The sequence below is a fragment of the Leptinotarsa decemlineata genome, unplaced genomic scaffold, assembly GCF_025532065.1.
Source record: "Leptinotarsa decemlineata unplaced genomic scaffold, Ldec_3_MD MMD2_tig00000035_RagTag_RagTag, whole genome shotgun sequence".
NCBI lineage: Eukaryota > Metazoa > Arthropoda > Insecta > Coleoptera > Chrysomelidae > Leptinotarsa > Leptinotarsa decemlineata.
The window spans coordinates 18,403,582-18,424,428 of record NW_027412540.1 but is presented as its reverse complement, the minus strand read 5'-3'; the positions used below and the strand labels follow the sequence as shown (position 1 = coordinate 18,424,428).

General features: G+C 33.5%; 1 protein-coding gene across 1 annotated transcript in view; it reads right to left on the bottom strand.

The window, feature by feature from the left end:
• Positions 1-14,159: 14,159 nt before the first annotated feature.
• Positions 14,160-20,847, bottom strand: part of LOC111509302 (frequenin-2) — a 328,404-nt gene continuing 321,716 nt past the window's right edge. The window contains exon 7 of the mRNA XM_074171976.1: positions 14,160-17,019. Coding sequence (XP_074028077.1) covers positions 16,855-17,019 — 165 coding nt within the window. The 3' untranslated portion in view covers positions 14,160-16,854. The remainder of the gene's footprint in view (positions 17,020-20,847) is intronic.

Here is a 20,847-nt window from a genome sequence, read left to right as displayed (position 1 = left end):
TACAAAATGGCGGCTGATATGGAGATGGCGAGGCAATTTGTACTATATGACGGCCAAAAGGCCTTTTACACCTGTCATATGGTAATAGCTGCTAAATTACGATATGTAGATCACTCTCTGAATCAAGGTGTACTGCTGACGACTGAGCAGTGCTGACTAGATCGTATACAGATGCTAGTTAGTGGCTGCTAAAAATTACTAGTTAGGTGAGCGGAAAGATCCTTTGTGTTTCGTGGATTATCCGCCGAACGCTGATCAGTTGGAATCCTTCTGCTGGTTTATTTATGAACATATGCTGCCACTCATCCTTGAAACTTCAGCACTGGTGTAGCTCGACATTTTAAGTAGAGAGCTGTGACACCCCGAGCTCAATTAACTATGCAACCTGATAACCTCGAGTGACGTTCGAAGAGCCCTCCAAACCCGGAAGTCCTGAACACTTGGTGGAAAAATCTACCAAGTTTACACCAACATCTAGCTAGAGTTTCAAACTCATGGCGGAAGGAAGAGTAGCCGATTCCGAATTGGTTTGTCGTGTGGCGGACCATTCTTAGAAAGTCTGAAAGTCATGATTCAAAAAATAACTACACCGCCGTAATTATTTTTGTGATAATCAACATTCTCCACTCACCAAGGTATTTGGAAAAAAGTATCTGATGAACTTCTGACAGATACACTAATCTATTGTACCGTTTATGAAGTATAAAAGTATAATTCTTGTTTAATGTTATATATTTTGTACATTCAAGTTGAATATTACAAAATCAATTATCTTCCATGTGTAATTTAACAACGATGAGATTTCAAACAATTAACTATTTTATGCTCTCTTTAATCCAAAACAAACAACGAGAACAGCCTACAGCAATACAAGACACAGCATTTTCATTATTGCGATACAATGATTGTAATTATCACAGAAGTTTTGGAAAGAAATTTCAGCGCAATGATTCTGCACATATTCTTCAAATGATACTTCAATTAGAAACGAATGTCATTAGGGAAATGTTTAGGAAATTTCAAGAGAAGTTTCGTAATATGAAGCCATTTTCCATGTTGAATAATCAGTTTTCCTCCGAATATACAGTTTGATAAAAAATATGTAGGTATTTTGAAGAATCTGTCCAAAATCTTACTATTTAGGCCACCTCATAAAAATACAATTATTGATTTACTGAAAAAAAATAGGCAGAATATTCAGACGTTAAAAAACAATATATAATTAATTTTTATCCAAAACTTAATAGCAAAAAGCTATTCATTCATCACGACCATCTGGTACGTACTTATGCAGTTCAAACAGTTATTATTTATTTATGATTATCATAACGCCGGTCATTTTTTTTGAAAGAAACATAGACATTAGTACGTACCAGATAGCAAATCGGTGAATGAGTAAAAAAAGTGCATCACAAAGGTGGAATATAGGCTCAGGGCAACGAAATTTATTTCAAGTGTCGAAATTGTCCATAGCCTTGAATTTTGGATTAGAATTAGATAACAACTACTTCTAATTTCCTAAATAGGTTCCTTAACTGGAGACTGTGAAGATTATAGTAAGAGTTTAAAATACATGCAATTAAATCAATGCATACGAGATTGGGATTGATGGAATATTAAAGTTACCTTAGAACTGCTGAGTAATTTATAGTTAATGTACAACCTTAAATTTATCGAGGTATTGTCATACCAATGTAACAATGAAATATTTTCATTTCTAGTTCGTCACTTTTCTAAAAATAACTATAAGTACCAATTTTGAAAAATCATATATCTCTCATTTTCTCTGTGTATTTTGCATTTTTTCTTTTGAACTGCCCAAAAAAGAAATCGACACAAATATAAGTTGTAGATTTTTGACAATAGCAAGGCAATTAGCAATTACAAAGTCAGAAATCACTGTTAGGTATACTGTGATATGAACATAATAGATGTTTCGTTAGGAAGTGAAAGAACTCTTACTTAAATTGAAGAAATGATTTGAAAAATAAAAATTAACGGATTGTGTTATCAAATCTTTACGGCAGTATTTTATAGCAAGTTATATAATTAAAAATTTACGTGGCATATTACCTGTAACTACATCGACTTGAGTTTTCATAAAATATTTCACTCCACTAGTATACAGACAAGGTGGATTTGTGTAATACTGAAATTGGGAAGGAATTTTTCAGTGAATCACGTAATATGAAAAAATTTCTATATTCAAATTTAAACTCTTCAGTTAACATTAAGAGAAAGAGAGATATATAAAAATTATTTATTAATAAATCTAGAATAAAACTTTGTTCTATGTTATAAAACGACTGTGAAATTGTAAATACATCACGGATTCAGTATGAACAAACGAGTTATAGGAATAAATATGCAATAAATGGCGCAGTAGAATTCTGCAATCAGTAGTCAGCTTAGATGAGAGAGAAACTATGTATTTGACATCTGGTCAAGTACATAGTTGAACTATAGGTGGCTTCAAGCCACCTATAGTTCAAGCCACCTACAGCAACAAATATGTTGTTATATATTTCTCCTGTTTTTCACTACCTTTAAAAACTATTTTTTCATCATTATGATTAACATATCATTGTGACCTTTTGTTTCATTGTTAACATGTGAGAATTTTCTTTTCTCCATAAAATATTTACTTCTCCATAATTTCAAATAATTAGCTGATGATGAATCTATATAGGTTCGAAACATGTACTGATTGATGGTTTTGCCGTTCTTACATCTGATGGTGTATTAAATTGTGGAGACCACTTTGAGTCTTATTCTTCTTAAAACTATGTATTTGGCTCAATTTTACCAATATTTAAGAATTATTGTGCTTTTTTGCAAATGCTAAAAAAAATCCAATCTGCAAAATATTAAGAAGGATGTATTTTACCAGACGTAACCATTGGTAGATAATAGAAATGGTTTGTGTTGAAATTTATTCTCTACTTCTATAACTGTGCAAATACAATGAAATGAATTATATTCGATACTAACTGAATATAGTTGTTCTCTACTGAAAATATTTCGAAAAATTGAAAGTTCAATTGAAAGTTGGATTGGTCTTCCTGCGAAATATGATTTTTTTTTCACTCACATTGTCAGTGGTTGTGGTATCATGTCACAATGTTATACCGGGGGTAACATAAGTAACTATGATAAAATATTCAAGTGACGTATTTCTGTGACAATTTTAAGAAAAAATGCTTCGTTTCGGAGATACAGGGTGTTGAAATTGAATTTTTTGTCAATTTTTTTAAAATAATTTCTGCAAAAAATGAGTTATTTGCACGAAATTTGGTACCCGTTTTTTTACGCGGAAAATTATAATTTGGTATTAATCTTCACGTAACATCTTAAGGGCGTTGTGTACGCTTTCATTATTTATTTCAAATTGCCAATCGGAAAATCATTAGTTTTCGAGATACAAATTGTTGAAATTTTTCAAAACACGGTTGGTTTTTGTCATAAGTTTTTTGCAATTTCAGTTATTTGTATCTCGAAAATGGATAATTTTTCGATAAACACTTTATAGGAAAAAGTTGTCGCTTTTGACGAGATCCACCACATACTTGGTTTTTGTAATGTTTTCAGCAACTTTACTTAGTATCCTAGGAGCTAAGTAATATGCATCGATATAGAAAATTGTAAATATCTCGAAAACGATCACCTTCAGCGTTGTTGAGGAATTGTACCACTTGGAAAATGTGTAGGAATTAGGTTTTTTCATGAAAAGTACCAAAAGTTCACTATCAAAAAAGATAGGGCGAAATTATGATTTTCCACGTCAAAACACCCCTGGTACCAAATTTCGTGCAAATAACTTATTTTCTTGAAATTGTCTCAAGAATACGTCACTTGAATATTCCAACGCACTTATGTTACCCTGTTCATGCTTATTTGGAATGAAAACAAGTACAGAAAAAAATATATCATTTCGGCAATCAATTTTTTTTTAACGTATTGAGCAACCATATAATTGGATACATTCTGAACCAGTTTAACGAATACAGCAATCTTTTTGAAACTACTGGTCAGTTAGATGAGATATTGTATGTTCTCATCATTCTGAGGAAACCAGGGATTGAATGAACTCACTTACTGATTTCAGAAATCCACTATGACATATATAGTGTCATCCCCAAAGCACGCACCATATGGGAAACTTTTTTATTAAGGGTTTTTCGACAAAAAGTTATATCTGATAAAAGTTTTTGCATCCCCTAAAACTAAACATGCATCAACAAAATACAGTACAACACACGTAATATACGAGGAGCCTTCAAATATTTAATTTTGTGACAAGAGTAAAGTACTCTTATTTTGAAAAATCTCGGGAAATGTTATTTGGAAAAGTTGTTGAGCATTGAAAAATACATCCAAATTTGAAGTAATGGCCATCTAAGTGAAGTTTTATTTTTTCACCAATTTTTTTTAAATGGGGACTACGAAAAAATTTTTATTGCTAAAGCGATAAATATACAGCATCCTGTATACGATGGTTCATTTTGAAAGCCTGTAGTATTATAAATTACACAACTATGGTGTTAACCACGGTCAATTATTTTGAAAAGTTAATTAATTTTCAAAGTTTTTGGTGCAAAGTTATTTTCACTTTTTGTTAACACCGAAAATTACTCAAAATTATTGTAACAAGAACTTAACATTCAACGATATCAAATCACAAAACATTTAAATAAAATAGGCATTTCGGAACAAACTCATTGATTTTTAAGAGATTCAACTTGAAACACTTATTTTGGACAAGAAAATCTACAGGAAATCAATGAGTTTGTTACGAAAGCGTTGAAGGGCCACACAAAAATATTTTTTTCGATTTTTCTGACTTGCAAGTCAGAATTCTGACTTGTATCTCAGAATTCTGACTTGTATCTCAGAATTCTGACTTGTATCTCAGAATTCTGGAAAAATGGGCATTTAAGAAAAACAAATGAACATCGTCGGAGTGCGCTCAGTGAAGAGATCAAAATAAATGTTCTTCTCTCTGTCGAATAAAATCCCCATGTCCCCAATAGGCAGATAGCTCGGGAACTCGAAATTAGCCAGTCTTCAGTGGCAAGAGTTTTTGTAGCTGCAAAATGTCATCCATATAAAATAACAATCCTCCAGGAACTTACTGATCCAGATAGAAGACTTCAGTTTTGCGAAAAAATGATGGATCTACTAGACAGGAATGTTGTACAGACAGAAACCCACACTGGATGAGCGAAGGCCACACTCAACATCCAGAAAAAGTCAATGTTTGGGCAGGGATCGTTGGTGATCGAGTTATAGGACCGATTTTCTTCCAAGAAAATCTTACTGGAGCAAGATATTTAGAATTCTTGCAGAAGGACCTAGTTCCGAATTTGGCTATTTTGTTCCCTTGTCCTATAGAAGCTGACGTGCCAAATAGAAACATCTGGTTTCAACAGGACGGCGCGCCTTCTCATTTTGCAAGACCTGTCCGTGAGTACCTGAATGATGTATATCCAGGCAGATGGATTGGCAGAAGAGGACCTTATGAATGGCCACCTAGGTCTCCGGATTCAACACCTTTGGACTTTTTCTTATGGGGTTACTTGAAGAGCAAAGTTTTCAAAACCAAACCGGCAAATATTGAGGATTTAAAAGAAGGAATAAGACAAGAGTGTAGGCTAATTTCTGGCGAAGTAATTAGAAATGTTCAAAACGAGTTTCAGTTACGTTTAGGGTATTGTCAGTTAGTAAATGGACATTTTGAATACTTGTTAACGAAAGACTATTGATTTTGAATTCATTTTTTGAATCAGATAATGTTGAATATCTTTCAAAGGACAAGGAGTAAAAAAATGAAATTTTGCAGGCATGTGCAACTTGTTGAAGTCATTAAAAAAAAAAGGTTGTCATTTAAAAAAAATTATCGATGACGTTATATCTCATATTCAAGACACACTGTATAATTTTTGTTGCATTAAAATAAGGGCACTTTAAAATACTAATCGACGTGTCCGAGCATATTTCCGAAAGAAACAACACCTTTGATTTAGTGAATTTGTTCCATGTTAGAGACTCGCACTGTATAAAGTATCATTTATATCTTTTTTGAATATCGAGATTGCGTCAAAAAATAAATCTGCTGTAACAAGATATTTACTGGCAATCCGACAAAGTCGATAAATAGGACTATTATGACTTAGATTTGACTGAGGTGTTGGAGAAACATAAAGAACGTTGTATTATTTTTTTCAAATTAGGAGATAGCTTAGATAAAAATTTAATACAGTTAACTTTTCCATTGATCACCTTGTAAATGAAAATTAAACTGACTATTCAGCATGTCCCCCTCGTAATGTTTTGAGGATTTTCCATTGTAGTTTTATTGGTTCATTTTCAAAAAATATGGCTTTCTAGATCGGCATCACTAAGAAATCAATAATCGAAAAGCACATTTGTTAATAAGATATTCAATGGTTTACAGTATAAATGAAAAATATTAATTTATACCTACACTTTCAAACTCAAATACAGAACAAAATGTTTTTTTGAGAGTGATGATTGGCATCCTACCCAGAACAACATACTGTAATAAATACTGATTCAAAATACTACAATAAACACTATGGTAGGACATTTTATCTGTTGAATAACAGATCAACTCAGATACAGGCATAAAGCTAGTCGACTACAAATTCAGAATTCTGAGATACAAGTCAGTATTCTGACTTTTATCTCAGGGAATAATAATGATACATTCAGTATCAGTAGTTGTGTTCTGACGATCTCACTCCATTAAACTACTGTTCTGAGATACAAGTCAGAATTCTGAGATACAAGTCAGAATTCTGAGATACAAGTCAGAATTCTGACTTGCAAGTCAGAATTCTGAGATACAAGTCAGAATTCTGAGATACAAGTCAGAATTCTGAGATACAAGTCAGAATTCTGAGATGAAAGTCAGAATTATACAAATCGAAAAAAATATTTTTGTGTGGCCCTTCAACGCTTTCGTAGTTTGTTCAGAAATACCTAATTTATTTTGATGTTTTGAGATTTGATATCATTGAATATTAAGTTTTTGTTACAATACTGTATAATTTTGAGTAATTTTTGGTGATAACAAAAAATAAAAATAACTTTGCACCAAAAACTTTGAAAATTATTTTACTTTTCAAAAAAATGGACCGTGGTTAACACGACTGCTGTGTAATTTGTAATATTACAGGCTTTTAAAATGAACCGTCGTATACAGGATGTTGTCTATTTATCATTTTAGCAAACATTTTTTTTTCGTAGTCCCCATTAAAAAAAATTGGGTAAAAAAATAAAACTCCACTTAGATGGCCATGACTTGAAATCTAGGTGTATTTTTCAATGCCGAACAACTTTTCTGAATAACATTTCACGAGATTTTTCAGAATAAGAGTACTTCACTCCTGTCATAAAATCAAATATTTGAAGGCTCCTCGTATATTACGTGTGTTGTACTGTATTTTGTTGGTGCATGTTTAGTTTCAGGGGGTGCACAAACTTTTATCCGGAATAACTTCTTGTTGAAAAACCCTTAATAAAAAAGTTTCCCATATGGTGCGTACTTTGGGGATGACACTGTACAATGTGTTAGAGTTAGGACATCAACACTACAGTAAAATTGGAATGAAGTTATTTATGAATTTTATTAATTCGGACTTCCATTTTTTAATATTATATAAGATGAAATCCCTGAAAGAACCAATACAAATGAAAAATTAAGAAAAATAGCTGAAAATAACAATTATACTAAGCAAAAAACCCTTTAATGAAATAACAGTGGAATAAAATACAAATAATAAATGGAACAATTTAATAAAAAAAAAAATTAAAAATCAAGAGATATCAAGCCAAGTTACTTGATGAGTTAGTATCCACCGTCTTCGGGTGATGACGGATCATCACCTGAATCTCTTAATTTTATTTTTTCATTTTTTTATTTTTTTTCATTCATTTTTTTAATTGTTCTATGTTTAACTTGTATTTCATTTCATGGTTTTTTGCTAAATATAATTATTATTTTCAGCTATTTCTTTTCATTTTTCATTTATATTGGTTGTTTCAGGGATTTCAAATTATTTCACATAATATTAGGCAATGGAAGTCTGATCTAATGGAATTCATCATGAAACATTGTCAATCACCTTAAAAAAAAGAAGTTATTTATATAATCACGTGGTGTCTGACTGCAAAACAATCGAAACCAGTTTTTACTCTGGAGAGCTTTTCACAAATATACATGTAGCAATAATTTATTTTAACTGCGGTGTTTACGCAGATATCGGTGTTTACGCAGTTTACGGAGATATCATTTCCAATTTTTCTGCAGATGAGAAGTTTGCTGAACAATATAAGTAGAAGACGTCAGAAAAATTCAGTAGGTATATATTATTTACATATCAATTTTCTACTTTCCATTATTCACCTTTAGAATAGAATGAGGAATCAAATCTTAAAATTTGCCAAGTATGAAATATAAACATACAGTATGAGTAAATACTCCATTGATTCCCCAGTATCTTAAAACTATGACACAGTAAAAGTTGGCTTATGAAAGCACAAACAAACAATTTCTACAAAGTTGATTGTCATCTGTTTGTGCTCATGTTTGTTCTAGCAAGATATCAAAGCTATGTTACAATGGTTAAAACGTATCTGGCTAAATTTTATATTTCTGATGGAATTGACTAATAACGCAAGAGTGAACCAAATAGTTTCTGTACTCGTAGTGATTATTGGGTTCAGTCTTGAGTTCACACTCTCACAAACTCTCACCTAATTTTATAATTGAGCGTCGTAGCCATTTTTACACTTTACACGGATCAATAAAATTTAAAAATTATTCAAGCAAAAATTACCTCATTTCATACATTCAAGTTTTCCCTTGCATATACAATTTACCCATATTTCTTGATTCTCAGAAGAAGGACTTTGCTAAAACTGTACAAAATTTCGCCAGGAAAGAGACAGATATAAGGTTTGGACAAAGAGGACTGACCCTTCTTTGGCAGGTTGATGTGACGTATTTCTCATTCTCTTATCCTGAGATGTTTTATTGAAGAATTATTTGAATGAAACAAAACATTGTATTTCATACCTACCAAGACAATATTTGTTGTCATTTACAAATATGATCAACTGTTACTGAAGAACAATGCTGGGAAAAAGTGAGCATGGGCTTTTTTACGGAGATGGAAGCGACAGAAGATTGCGAATAATATTGATAAACAAAGCTTCTTTGAGTTCTGATTTCAAGTAGTTGTCTTGAAGTAGAGGATGCACAAAACTCCTCTCATTCAAAGGTCGTATTCAAAACTTGGAAACTTTATTCTACATATTATGTGCTTTATATACCGAATTTAACAATTTGAAGTAACAAAATTTTAAGTACCTGTGTTTTACTTGGACATTTAATGTTTCATGTGTACCTGAATTTGTAACGAATTATATGACCTGAGCTTATGTACCAGTTTCCGCATTTGAAAAAATATTCAGTAACGGGGAGTTACTCAAATATAATTGATCATTCAGTAAATTACCCGAATTCTTGAATCTATTGATTTCTAAACATTCTAGAAGATTGAGTGGAATTAATTTCTCTGTTTACAAAACTACTTCAATGTTCTTTGATTCTTTAAGAAAAAGTTCTCCCTGTTTGACCAATATACAGTTCCGAGCAAGAGCCAACAGTCAGCTTATATACTCCTAATCTGTCAAGGACTATGAAATCAATATTGATCAGTTAACTTATAGTTTCTTGTACTGATACAGATACGTAGATGATATTTTAGTCTGTCTGCCTACCTGGTACAGGTTGGCGAGTTCGTTGAATATGTCAATTGAGTCCACCACCCGTCAACAACAATTACCGCTGAAAGGGGAGTAAATAAATCAATAAATTACCTTGACTTAACCATTACAAAAAATGACAATAAACATGATTTTGCGATTTTCCACAAACCATCTTACACGGACATTACCATACATAATTCCTTCACACACTCTTAACAGCATAAAGTAGCTGCATTCAATAGTATGCTTCACAGACTATTGAATATTCCACTGTCTGATAGTAATTTCCAGAGAGAGCTGAGTTTGATCGAACAAATCGCGGCCAATAACGGTTATAAGGTAGATATGCACTTCATTCTTTCCAAAAACTACAAAAGCAAGCCATAGATCAGGTTTACTCAAATTCAAGATGTGATAACGTCAGTCATAGGACATTGTCATATATGGGTGAACCTACGTAGCTTACAGAACGAATAATGGTCTAAGTAAATGTATTTAAAACAATAAAGACAAAACTTCGGTCTCGAAGAGATCAGGAGTATATAAGCTGACTTGTGACTCTTGCCCAAAACGGTATATTGGCCAAACAGGGAGAACATTTTCCCAAAGAATTGAAGAGCACAGAGAAGATAAAAGTTTGAAACTCAGATTTCTAAAATCTTTAGAAATCAATAGATTTAAGATTTCGGGTATTTTACTGAATGATCGATTAGAATTGAAAAACTCCCCGTTACTAAATATTTTTTCAAATGTGGAAACTGGTATATAAGCTCAGGTAATATAATTAATTAAAAACTCAGGTAAATTACATTATATAACCAAGTCAAACTCGGTACTTGATGTAGGTACTTCAAAATTGTAAAATTAGATATATACAGCATTGCATATTTAGAATCTAGTTAGCAAAGACACGCCCTAAGAAGCCATCGTATGCGTTCCTGTAAAACTGTTTGGGAAAAATCCCACCATAAAGTGTTTTTTGAATACGTTAGTTATAGTTTTTCATCAAGTATCGGCCAATTGAACCACTTATGGAAGCCTCATTTATCTTTGACATTCGAGCATTGAGATTGTTATCTACCTCTTAGATATCGTTTTCGTAAGGGGATACGTCAGTGTTCAATTTTAATCTGTATACTTCCTGATGTTAGGTCAAGAAAGCTTCTGATGTCTTCGGGCTATGAACAATTTGAAACCGTTGTTCCTTTTAAACTTCATTCTGATTTTTATTGTTGTACTTATATTTTTGAATTTTCTTCATTGTTAAATCACTATTCCATTATTTTCCATTCAGGTCACAATGACTCGTTCTCTTCTCGAATTGCTTTCTTCAATGAACTTATGAATTTATACTTTTCAGTAATTATTTTTTTCTTCATGAATTCTGTTTACACCTTTTTTGAACAATATAAGCTAATATAGCTCTAATAGAGGCATATTTAATAATTGGATTGGACTGGTTCGATTAAATCAGTTAGTTTGATAAGAAAATATACATTTTACATGTACAAAAAAGTTACAGGTAGTTTCAAAAACGTATTTGTATTTCGAATGTATTCAAGAGTTCAACAGAAAATGTACCTACACAAGTAAGTTATAAACCGTAAAGAAGTTTCCGGAACCATTTTCAAACCACGTATTTAAAACTGGTTTTGAATTGTAACTGTCGATCTTTTTTTGACTACAGCATAGTTAGCAGTTGGATTTCTCATGCTTCTTGTCCTAGTTCTTATCAGTATTATTGGACTAGATCTCTCTCTATCAATAATTGTTCATCAATAAATAATTACCCTTAGGAGAGTGGCTCCAGAATACTCATTTTTTAACTTCTGTCACACTTCAATATATTAATTTTTCTGGGAAGGGTGGACTCCTAATCCTATTCGAAAAAATTGACATATTTCAGTTAAAAATATTTTCAACACACTGACTCTTTCAAAAAAACTTTTCTCACAGCACACCAGATGACTACACTCACAAAAATACCAGGTGATAAACTAGTTAGTTGATTTTCCAATGATGTCAACGAAAGATAGCTTTTTGTGTTTGAATTTTTGGAAAAGAAAGTTTCTGGCTTTCTACTACTCCATCTTTATACAAAAAAAGGATAAGGGAATTTTCCAAAGAAAGGAAGGAAGTAATCAATTTGAAAATAAGTAACTCTATACATGGTTGTGTAGATCATGCAAAAAAGTAATTTTCAGACACAAAATGAAAGAAAGTCCTCCTGAAACAGCTATTTTCATATAAATATTGAATTACACGAAAGAAAAAAATAGCTATTCATCTTCTGATGATGCTAACATGGTTAGAGAAACAGGAAATATATTTGTTCTGGTGTGGAAATATTGTTCTCAATAGATTCAACACACTGGATATGAATCTGAACATATTGATGTTTCTCTCTCAGTTATTCTTTTACGATAAGTATATATGAATGAAAAACACATCATTTTGTAATCAAATCATTATTGAGTTTATAGATAATTTGGACGGCAATTAGGATTTTAATGCATTTTCAACGAAAGAACCAAAACCAACTCAATTTCGAAAAGTAATACCAGTATTGAAAATATTATATATGATGGAGTTGGCCGATACTTGATTCAAATCCATAACTAACGTATTCCATAACACTTCATTGTGAGATTTTCACTAAACGATTTTACAAAATTGCAACACGTGTTTCGCCAAACAATGGCTTCTTCGCGTGTGTCTTCACACGTTTGAAAATACTACATTTTAATCAAAATATTCATACTGAAAAAAAGGTCAAGAAGGTATATAATTGGTAAATAGACATATTCCTTGAGATTAGGCAGAACATTTTCGACGCTACCAATCGATATCCACTTGCATTTCTGTAAATTTTACATATTTTGAAGCATCATCCAACATAATTTTACAGGTCCCACTACCTACAAGGTTTCACGAAATATTTCATTCTTCGATATTTTCCAATTTCCTTTTCATATTCAAGTCATAACCATACGTTCAGTCGTAAAATATTTAGCTTCTTATGTTGCGAGATGAGGTAATTTCAGCTTTATATGTGTGTGAAAGTAAACATCAATTTCTTGAGAATGGGGTTTGGCGAGTTGTTTACGGACCTGAATATCAACAAATGGTTTTCCACCCAAGAAAAAACATGATAATGAAAGTATGAGACGAAACAATATTTGACACATCGAATGTTGATTGGCATAGTATGTTTCATTGATGTGACTTTATTAATGGTTTCAGAAATGTTTTTAGTGAAAATACTAACTGGATGGTGAAAGGTCGAATATGATGAAGTCAAGATACGCATATAGCTGACATTTCTGAAACTGAATATCATGTTCGACGATTTGGGCAGAAGGAGGCATCAAAGTTCTGAACTTTATACTCCTCAGTTATAAATAGTAACAATTGATTAACTTCTACGTACACTGATTTGAACATATCATACAGTTTATCCATTCATATAACTTTCATAGGTCGTTTCAGAAAATATTATTCAGAATATGAATATCTGAATGTGGTATTTTATTTGTCAAAATTTCATCCAAAATTCTAAATAATTAGACTAAGTGTTGTGAAACACACAAAATTATTCGACTAACGTGTTATTTTTTAAGTTCAACACTTTCTTTAAGTAGATACTGCTCGGGAATGATTGTTGGGGAACACTTTTTACGTGAATAATTTATAATATACACTTCTTCAGAATGGGCATTATTTTCAGAGAATCATCGATCTATTGCGATTTCTAACTAATTTTGAATTAACTTTGCATATCAACTCAAACGTTATATCATGTTACAGAAGAATCAATTTCTAGAATTTCTCAACAGACAAATACGTTTCTCATTAAGAATAGATTTTCCATTACGTTACGATCCTCACTATTTTTCAGTTTGAATTCTCAAAAGAATATTTTCTGATGACATAAAACAAAAATTCTAATTACATGCCAAGAAATAATTCAAATAATATTGTTTTTATTGACACTTCATATGTGAAGAGAATGCAGATGCAGTTCTTCTCAGAAATTGTTCTCACCTATTTTCTGTTTGAAAGTACAAACTTTGTGGAAATATGATTCGCCAATTTATGATTCCAGGGCTCAAAAGTCCTGCATTTTTTGCCATACATTTCGACACTGTCATTCCTTTGAACTTGGATATTCTTAACATGAAACATTTTGAATGAAAAGTGGGTATGATGAGTATTCTTACGGAAACGAAGTTTCATAGTTTCAGTATAACTACCATTGAGTAATATAGCTAGGGGAGCTCCAGCTCAAAATTCCATGCTTTTTTTATAGCCCTTCATTCCAGCTATTTTCGGACCTCTGATCGGAACCTTGTGGAACACTCAAGTCGAGGTAGGTGTGGCGTAGCAGTCGCCACTCCTCTACTTCAGCTGTCATCCGCATCTTTCAGAAATGGCAAGTAATGATAAAACTGTTTTGCTTTTAATCTCTAATGTGAAGGGTGGAACTGAAAGGTCTGTTTGGCTCGCATTTCATCAACTAAGTTGGCGTCTACAGTTTCATTTAACTCCTGAGTGTTTGGGGAAAGTGCTTGTATTTGAATTCATTTCACTCCAGAACTTTCAGTTCCACCCTGTATATTAGAGATGGAAAGCAAAACAGTTTTATTATTACTTGCAATTTCTGGAAGAAGCGGTTGTTGCTTGATTCATTCTATAATGATTTCAGGATCAGTTTCCAGGTCTGCGGTAACTTCTGATTGGTCGAGTGGATGAGGGCAAAAGTGGAGGGGTGAGGACGACCACCTCACACCTACCTCGAGTTGGGTGTTACACAAGGTTCCGACCGGAGGTCCGAAAATCGCCAGAATGAAGCGCCATAAGAAAAACCATGAGATTTTGAGCTGGAACTTCCCTAGCTATATCACTACTCATAATGTAAAGCATTTGAAATACTTTGTGAGAGATCATATTTGATTCTTGCTGACACCTCAGGCTTTTAGATATTTTGAACACTTTATTGTAGATATTTATTTCATCTGGGTGGAATGGTTGGAAAAATCACCTGATAGCATGGCATAGAAGGTGACAATGTAAATTCAGATATATTGTTTTTGCAAAACTGATTCTCAAGTCTTTCAGAAAATTACACTGCGGTCCACTCACTTCAATTATTTATTAAGGAGAATTTCACTGACGCCCTTGGAAATTTTGGACCAAAAACACAACAGTGAATGAGGAAAAATGAAAGGCGCCTCGAAAATCTGTGGTATTGGCATCCTAGATCACCTGATTTGATCACCATATATTTTTTGCCTGAGGTGAAAGAAATGAAAGAGAGTCAGTGTTATTACATTATTCTCTTCAACAATAAAGAAAACTTTAAAGACTGAAGCCCAAAAACTAGACTCATTTCATAACTTTCGGAAGATCACTAAACATTTTTATTGGTATCAATTGTAGTTCTGCAATGTGATGGCCTACCCATTGCCTTTACTATTTTATTTTTGCATATGAGTAAATCAAATATAATCATATTAAATTTTGATGCTCATGGTACATTAAATCTATTAAATTAAATGTTTATTTGAGAAACCCTTTCAAATTTTCCGGCTCTTAGTGCAGAAGTAGTGAATCTGAAGTAGTCAAACATTAACCTGTCAAGGGAATGTGATGAAGGGTTTAACATTCAGAATGAGCCCTGTAAAATATACTTCCTCCAACCTCAAGTAATCTGAATCAACTTCCTCTGAAACCACGTCTAGTTCATCTAATTCAAATGTCATTGTTTTTGTTTGAAAAATATTTTACTTATATTCGATAATGATTTTTATGCTATTGACCTTAGCAGGCGATGCCGTTGTCACAAAAAATATGACAGTTTCTTTATCTGAATATTACTGGAGTTTTATCCCAAACCCAAACCGTTATTTTCAACACCTCCACACGTGTTTCAATCACCAAGAGATCACCATGTGCAACTTCAATCTTCCTCTTGAAGATGAACTTGGTGATTGAAACACGTGTCGAGGGAATCACCATGTGCACGTTCAATCTTCCTCTTGAAGATGATCACTTGGTGATTGAAACACGTGTCGGGGTGATCATCATGTGCAATCACCATGTGCAAGTTCAATCTTCCTCATAAAGATGATCCCTTGGTGATTGAAACACGTGTCGAAGTGATCACCACGTGCAATCACCACGTGCATTCACCATGTGCAATCACCATGTGCAAGTTTAATCTTTCTATTAAATATGAGCACTTGGTGACTGAAACACGTGTCGAGGTGATCACAATGTGCAATCATCATGTGCTACTCCTATCTTCCTCTTGAAGATGATCACTTGGTGATTGAAATACGTGTAGATGTGATCACCATGTGCAAGTTCAATCTTCTTCTTGAAGATGAGTACATGGTGATTGAAACACGTGTCGAGGTGATCACCATGTGCAAGTTGAATCTTCCTCTTGAAGATAATCACTTGGTGATTTAAACACGTGTCGAGGTGATCACTATGTTCAAACACCATGTGTAGATTCAATCATTCTCTTGGAAATGATAACTTGGTGATTCAAACACGTGTCGAGGTGATCATCAGCAAGTTGAATCTTCTTCTTGAAGATGATCACTTCACTTGGTGATTGAAACACGTGTCGAGATGTTAAAAATAACGGTTTGATGTTGGGATATAACTCCACTAATATTCATTACTACACCAAAGGTTCCAAACAGTGCATCCCAAATTTTCAATCTGATGTACTTTCGAACCAAAAAATTGAACAATCAACTGGTATCCTGTGAATACAATAAGTCTGATAATGCGTATTTTGATATTCGATATCACGATATTTTCTAATATGATGGAAATAACTGCTATGGCTCAGATATATTAGAAAGGCAATAAAATGAACTATCTTAAAACATTATTGGTAAAATATAACTTGTAGTGGAAATATCAACCTTTGAATCAATCAATCACTTTGACATCTCGCCTTACCCTTTCTCAACCAACTTTCAACTCTTATCGTGTTTCTTGGTTGCGTCAAATATTTTCGGGCGTGGCCCCTTCTTCCTTGTGCTATTCCGGCCCTAACGTGAGCGCCTGAACTATTCGGGGATCGGCTTTGCTGCCCTCCCTGAACTCCTCCAGTGTGAGACGATCGTCGTGATTCTTATCCATCTGATCGAAAATCTTGTCAACCCGCTTCTGAGGTGTATTCTCGTCTTCGGATGGCTGCTGACCCTAGAGGAATAAATCGGGGGTTAATTGTCTGTGAATATGATTGCCACGCAGAAGTGTTATGGGGGACCGAGGAAAGGTTTGAGTTCAATTGTTTTCCTGAAACATTGAGATCGGATTATTGGGATGAGAAATCTGATGCAGGGTCGGACTAGGCCAGGAGACTCTTCACAAGCCTGGGGTAAAGGTGAATGGTATACTATCAGATAATGATGAGATATTATTAAGTAGCTGATGCCTGAAATTTTGTTCGTGTAGACTTCAATTTTTGGGTACTCGTAGATTAACCGACAACATTTTCTCTTATCCTTCTATTTTTGAGTATTTGTCCTTTTTAGTGAGTGACAGTGCCAACATCATAGCTACAGAATTAAAGACGCTACAGAATTAATCCACCACAATGGAGATCCGTCAGAGAGACGTAATTTGTCTGCAAATCTACTGATAGTGCTGTCGAGTAACAATTTTATGAAAATTCAAAGCCTTAGTATGGTAATGCTCTAGAAAATTGCCAAAAACGACTCTCCTCAATAGAAAGACCAGAAGTCTCTGGTCTGGATTCCTGTCCATACTGGCCTGGAAGGCAATGAGGCTGCTGACTCTCTTGCAAAGGAGGGTGCTACAAGCAGCTTCATCTGGCCAGAACTTGTCATTGGCATCGCTTTAGGCTTTGCCAAACAAAGATTGAACACCTGGATGGCAAGAAGATTTATGAATTTCAGGCAGAATGTTCCAGGATTGGCTCACTTCAAGGCGTTTATTCATCCTTTGCAGTTTGATACCAAACACTTGTTGGACTACAGTAGGGATGAACTACGATGTCTAACAGGCCTTCTCACAGGTTACTGTAATTTGAATCATCATATACAGAGACTCGGACTGTCGGAAGACAGTGTGTATCACCTCTGTTTGGAAAATGATGAAACAGCAGAACACACACTTTCTGCCTGTTCCGCTTGTGACCGAATCAGGTTTTTAGAGTTCGGGAGAGCCTTACTCTTACCGTTTGACCTCAAAGACCACTCACTATACAAACTAATCGGCTGGGTTTATTTGGTCGAGTATGAACAGGTTTGAACCACAATAAACCCTTCACGAGAACTTGAGTACATTTAGAAAGAGGCAACTAGCTCCAAGGAGGTACTACACATATATATTGGATAGTTCGGAATAAGATTAACAATTCTATGAGCTAATTATGGTTTTCTCAATACTTTACGGAAATTAACTGATTATCGAGATTTCTGAAACAATTGATGATGATAACCGGTGCTCAACCATCTACCAAGAGTGTGGATCGGATATTTTTCTCCAGTATGATTCATCTGCATCTCACCAAGTTGATCTCGTTTCCTCAGTCCACATTTTTTTTGAGGACTTATAAATTCAATAGTTAACTTTGTCTACTTCATTACCACTATTGGAAAGAGAAATTACTAACCCTAGTTATTTGAAGTATTGGTGAACTTTTTGAATGAAGAGTATCATTGGAAACGTGTATGAACCCCAGAGGTAGTACAATCAAGAAACGTAACCTTCATTTTCGATGAGAATCCACTATATATGATTTACCACTATGAATTTTCAACGTTTTGTATTAATCCACAATGAACCGAGGGTAAATTTTCGTTATGCAGACACCCGGTGATTTTGAAAAAAATTTTGACTGTACTTACGTATTTTGATGCGTAGATTACGAATCCGAAAGAAAAAAGCGGCTCTCTCCCTTATTTAAAAAGTTACGGTCCTTCAAAGTTCAGAAAAGGGCAACTTTTCAGCCTTCTTTTTCACTAAATAAACTATTTTAAAACACAAGCATTTATTCACTAGGTCACCTTTACACCTTATTCCTCCTTCTTTAACACTTTTCACTTCAATAATCAATATTTTTCTTATAAAAAACTTAATTTAAAAACGAATGCTTCTCCTGGTGACAGTATTCTATTTTTAGGTTAGTTACTAGTGACATTTCAGAAAAAAGCGGTTGGTATTTGCCGTCGCCTACTATTTCAAATTCGTAATACACCACCAAAAACCAATTTACGATCTAAAGAATGAAGGTAAAAAACATTTGAATTACTTCAGGAATATGGACTGCATCAGTCGTACTAACCATATCATTAACCTTAAAAACGTAAAATACAGTGATATGTAACCAAAAAGCAGCTCCGTACATTTTTTAACATTTTTATAAGAAAAATGTTGATTATTGAAGTGAAAAGTGTTAAAGAAGGAGGAATAAGGTGTAAAGGTGACCTAGTGAATAAATGCTTGTGTTTTTAAATAGTTTATTTGGTGAAAAAGAAGGCTGAAAAGTTGCCCTTTTCTGAACTTTGAAGGGCCGTAACTTTTTAAATAAGGGAGAGCGCCGCTTTTTTCTTTCGGATTCGTAATCTACGCATCAAAATACGTAAGTACAGTCAAACATTTTTTCAAAATCGCGGGGTGTCCAGATAACGAAAATTTACCCTACGGGTGAATTTTCGTTATCTGGACACCCGGCGATTTTGAAAAAAATTTTGACTCTACTTACGTATTTTGTTAACTAAGAATAACTTTGATTTTCACAAACTTTCAACACTGAACTAACAAAATATGTGAACTTTTAACTAATTAAAATTTGAAAATCTTTAACTTTGCAATAATCTTATAAAAAAACTTATCATAACAAAATTCCCCCAAATTTATGTTTGAAATTTTGGAACGTTTTCTTACGTTTCGGAGAACAAAATCTGCCTCCGTCTTCAGAAATGGACAAAAAAATTCTATATATTCGCAGCTATTCCTTTTTGATTGTTTATTTCTTTACTTCTTCGACAGATGTCAAAGGAGTTTTGAAATATGAAATTATGTCAATGTTGTTGATTGACAACTGAAACATTGGATGTAATACATGGTACTCTCCGATATCAGTCTGTTGCCATTTCGCCACTATCCAATTACCGACTCAACATCCACCGACTCCTTTCACAACTAACGTTATACCTTACATTTCAAGACTATCTAAAAAAATAAGACGAATTGGAAATAGGTATGATGTTAGAACTACTTTCAAAACAAAAAATACACTGAGATCTATACTCACACATACAAAACACAACAACACTGAAGAAAAAACAAAAAATTGTATTTATGAAATACCTTGTTCTTGTGGTAGAAGTTACATTGGTGAAACCTCGAGACCATTAAATGTGCGCGAGAATGAATATCGAGATTACATAAAAAGTAGACAATTGACAGGATCAAAATTGTGAGAACACATTTTAAAATCAGACGGTGAACATCGAGTTGAATGGAATAGGACAAGAATGATTACCAATGAGCCTCATTCCAAGAGACGTAAGCTACAAGAATCAGCGTATATTCTCATGTCTGGAGAGAATTGTATTTCGAATAGCTCCTTAGAAATAGACCGTACTTGGCTACCTATATTGAAGAAAAATTTGGATAGTAGCGAAAAGGCAACAGACTGATATCGGAGGGTACCTTGTATTACATCGAATGTTTCAGTTGTCAATCAACAACATTGACATAATTTCATATTTCGGAACTCCTTTGACATCTGTCGAAGAAGTAAAGGAATAAAGAATCAAAAAGGAATAACTGCGAAAATATAGATTTTTTTTTTGTCCATTTCTGAAGACAGAGGCAGATTTGGGCCTCCGAAACGTGAAAGATAAGTATTGTATTATTTCTTAATGATTTTCTTTGATAGGCAAAATTGTTAAATACGACAAGTTACTGACAAATAAAAGATTTTTCTTTGTGAAAAATACTTTGATTTTTACGCAGTAACTTATCGGGGTAAATTAAAATGTTTGCCCTTCTACA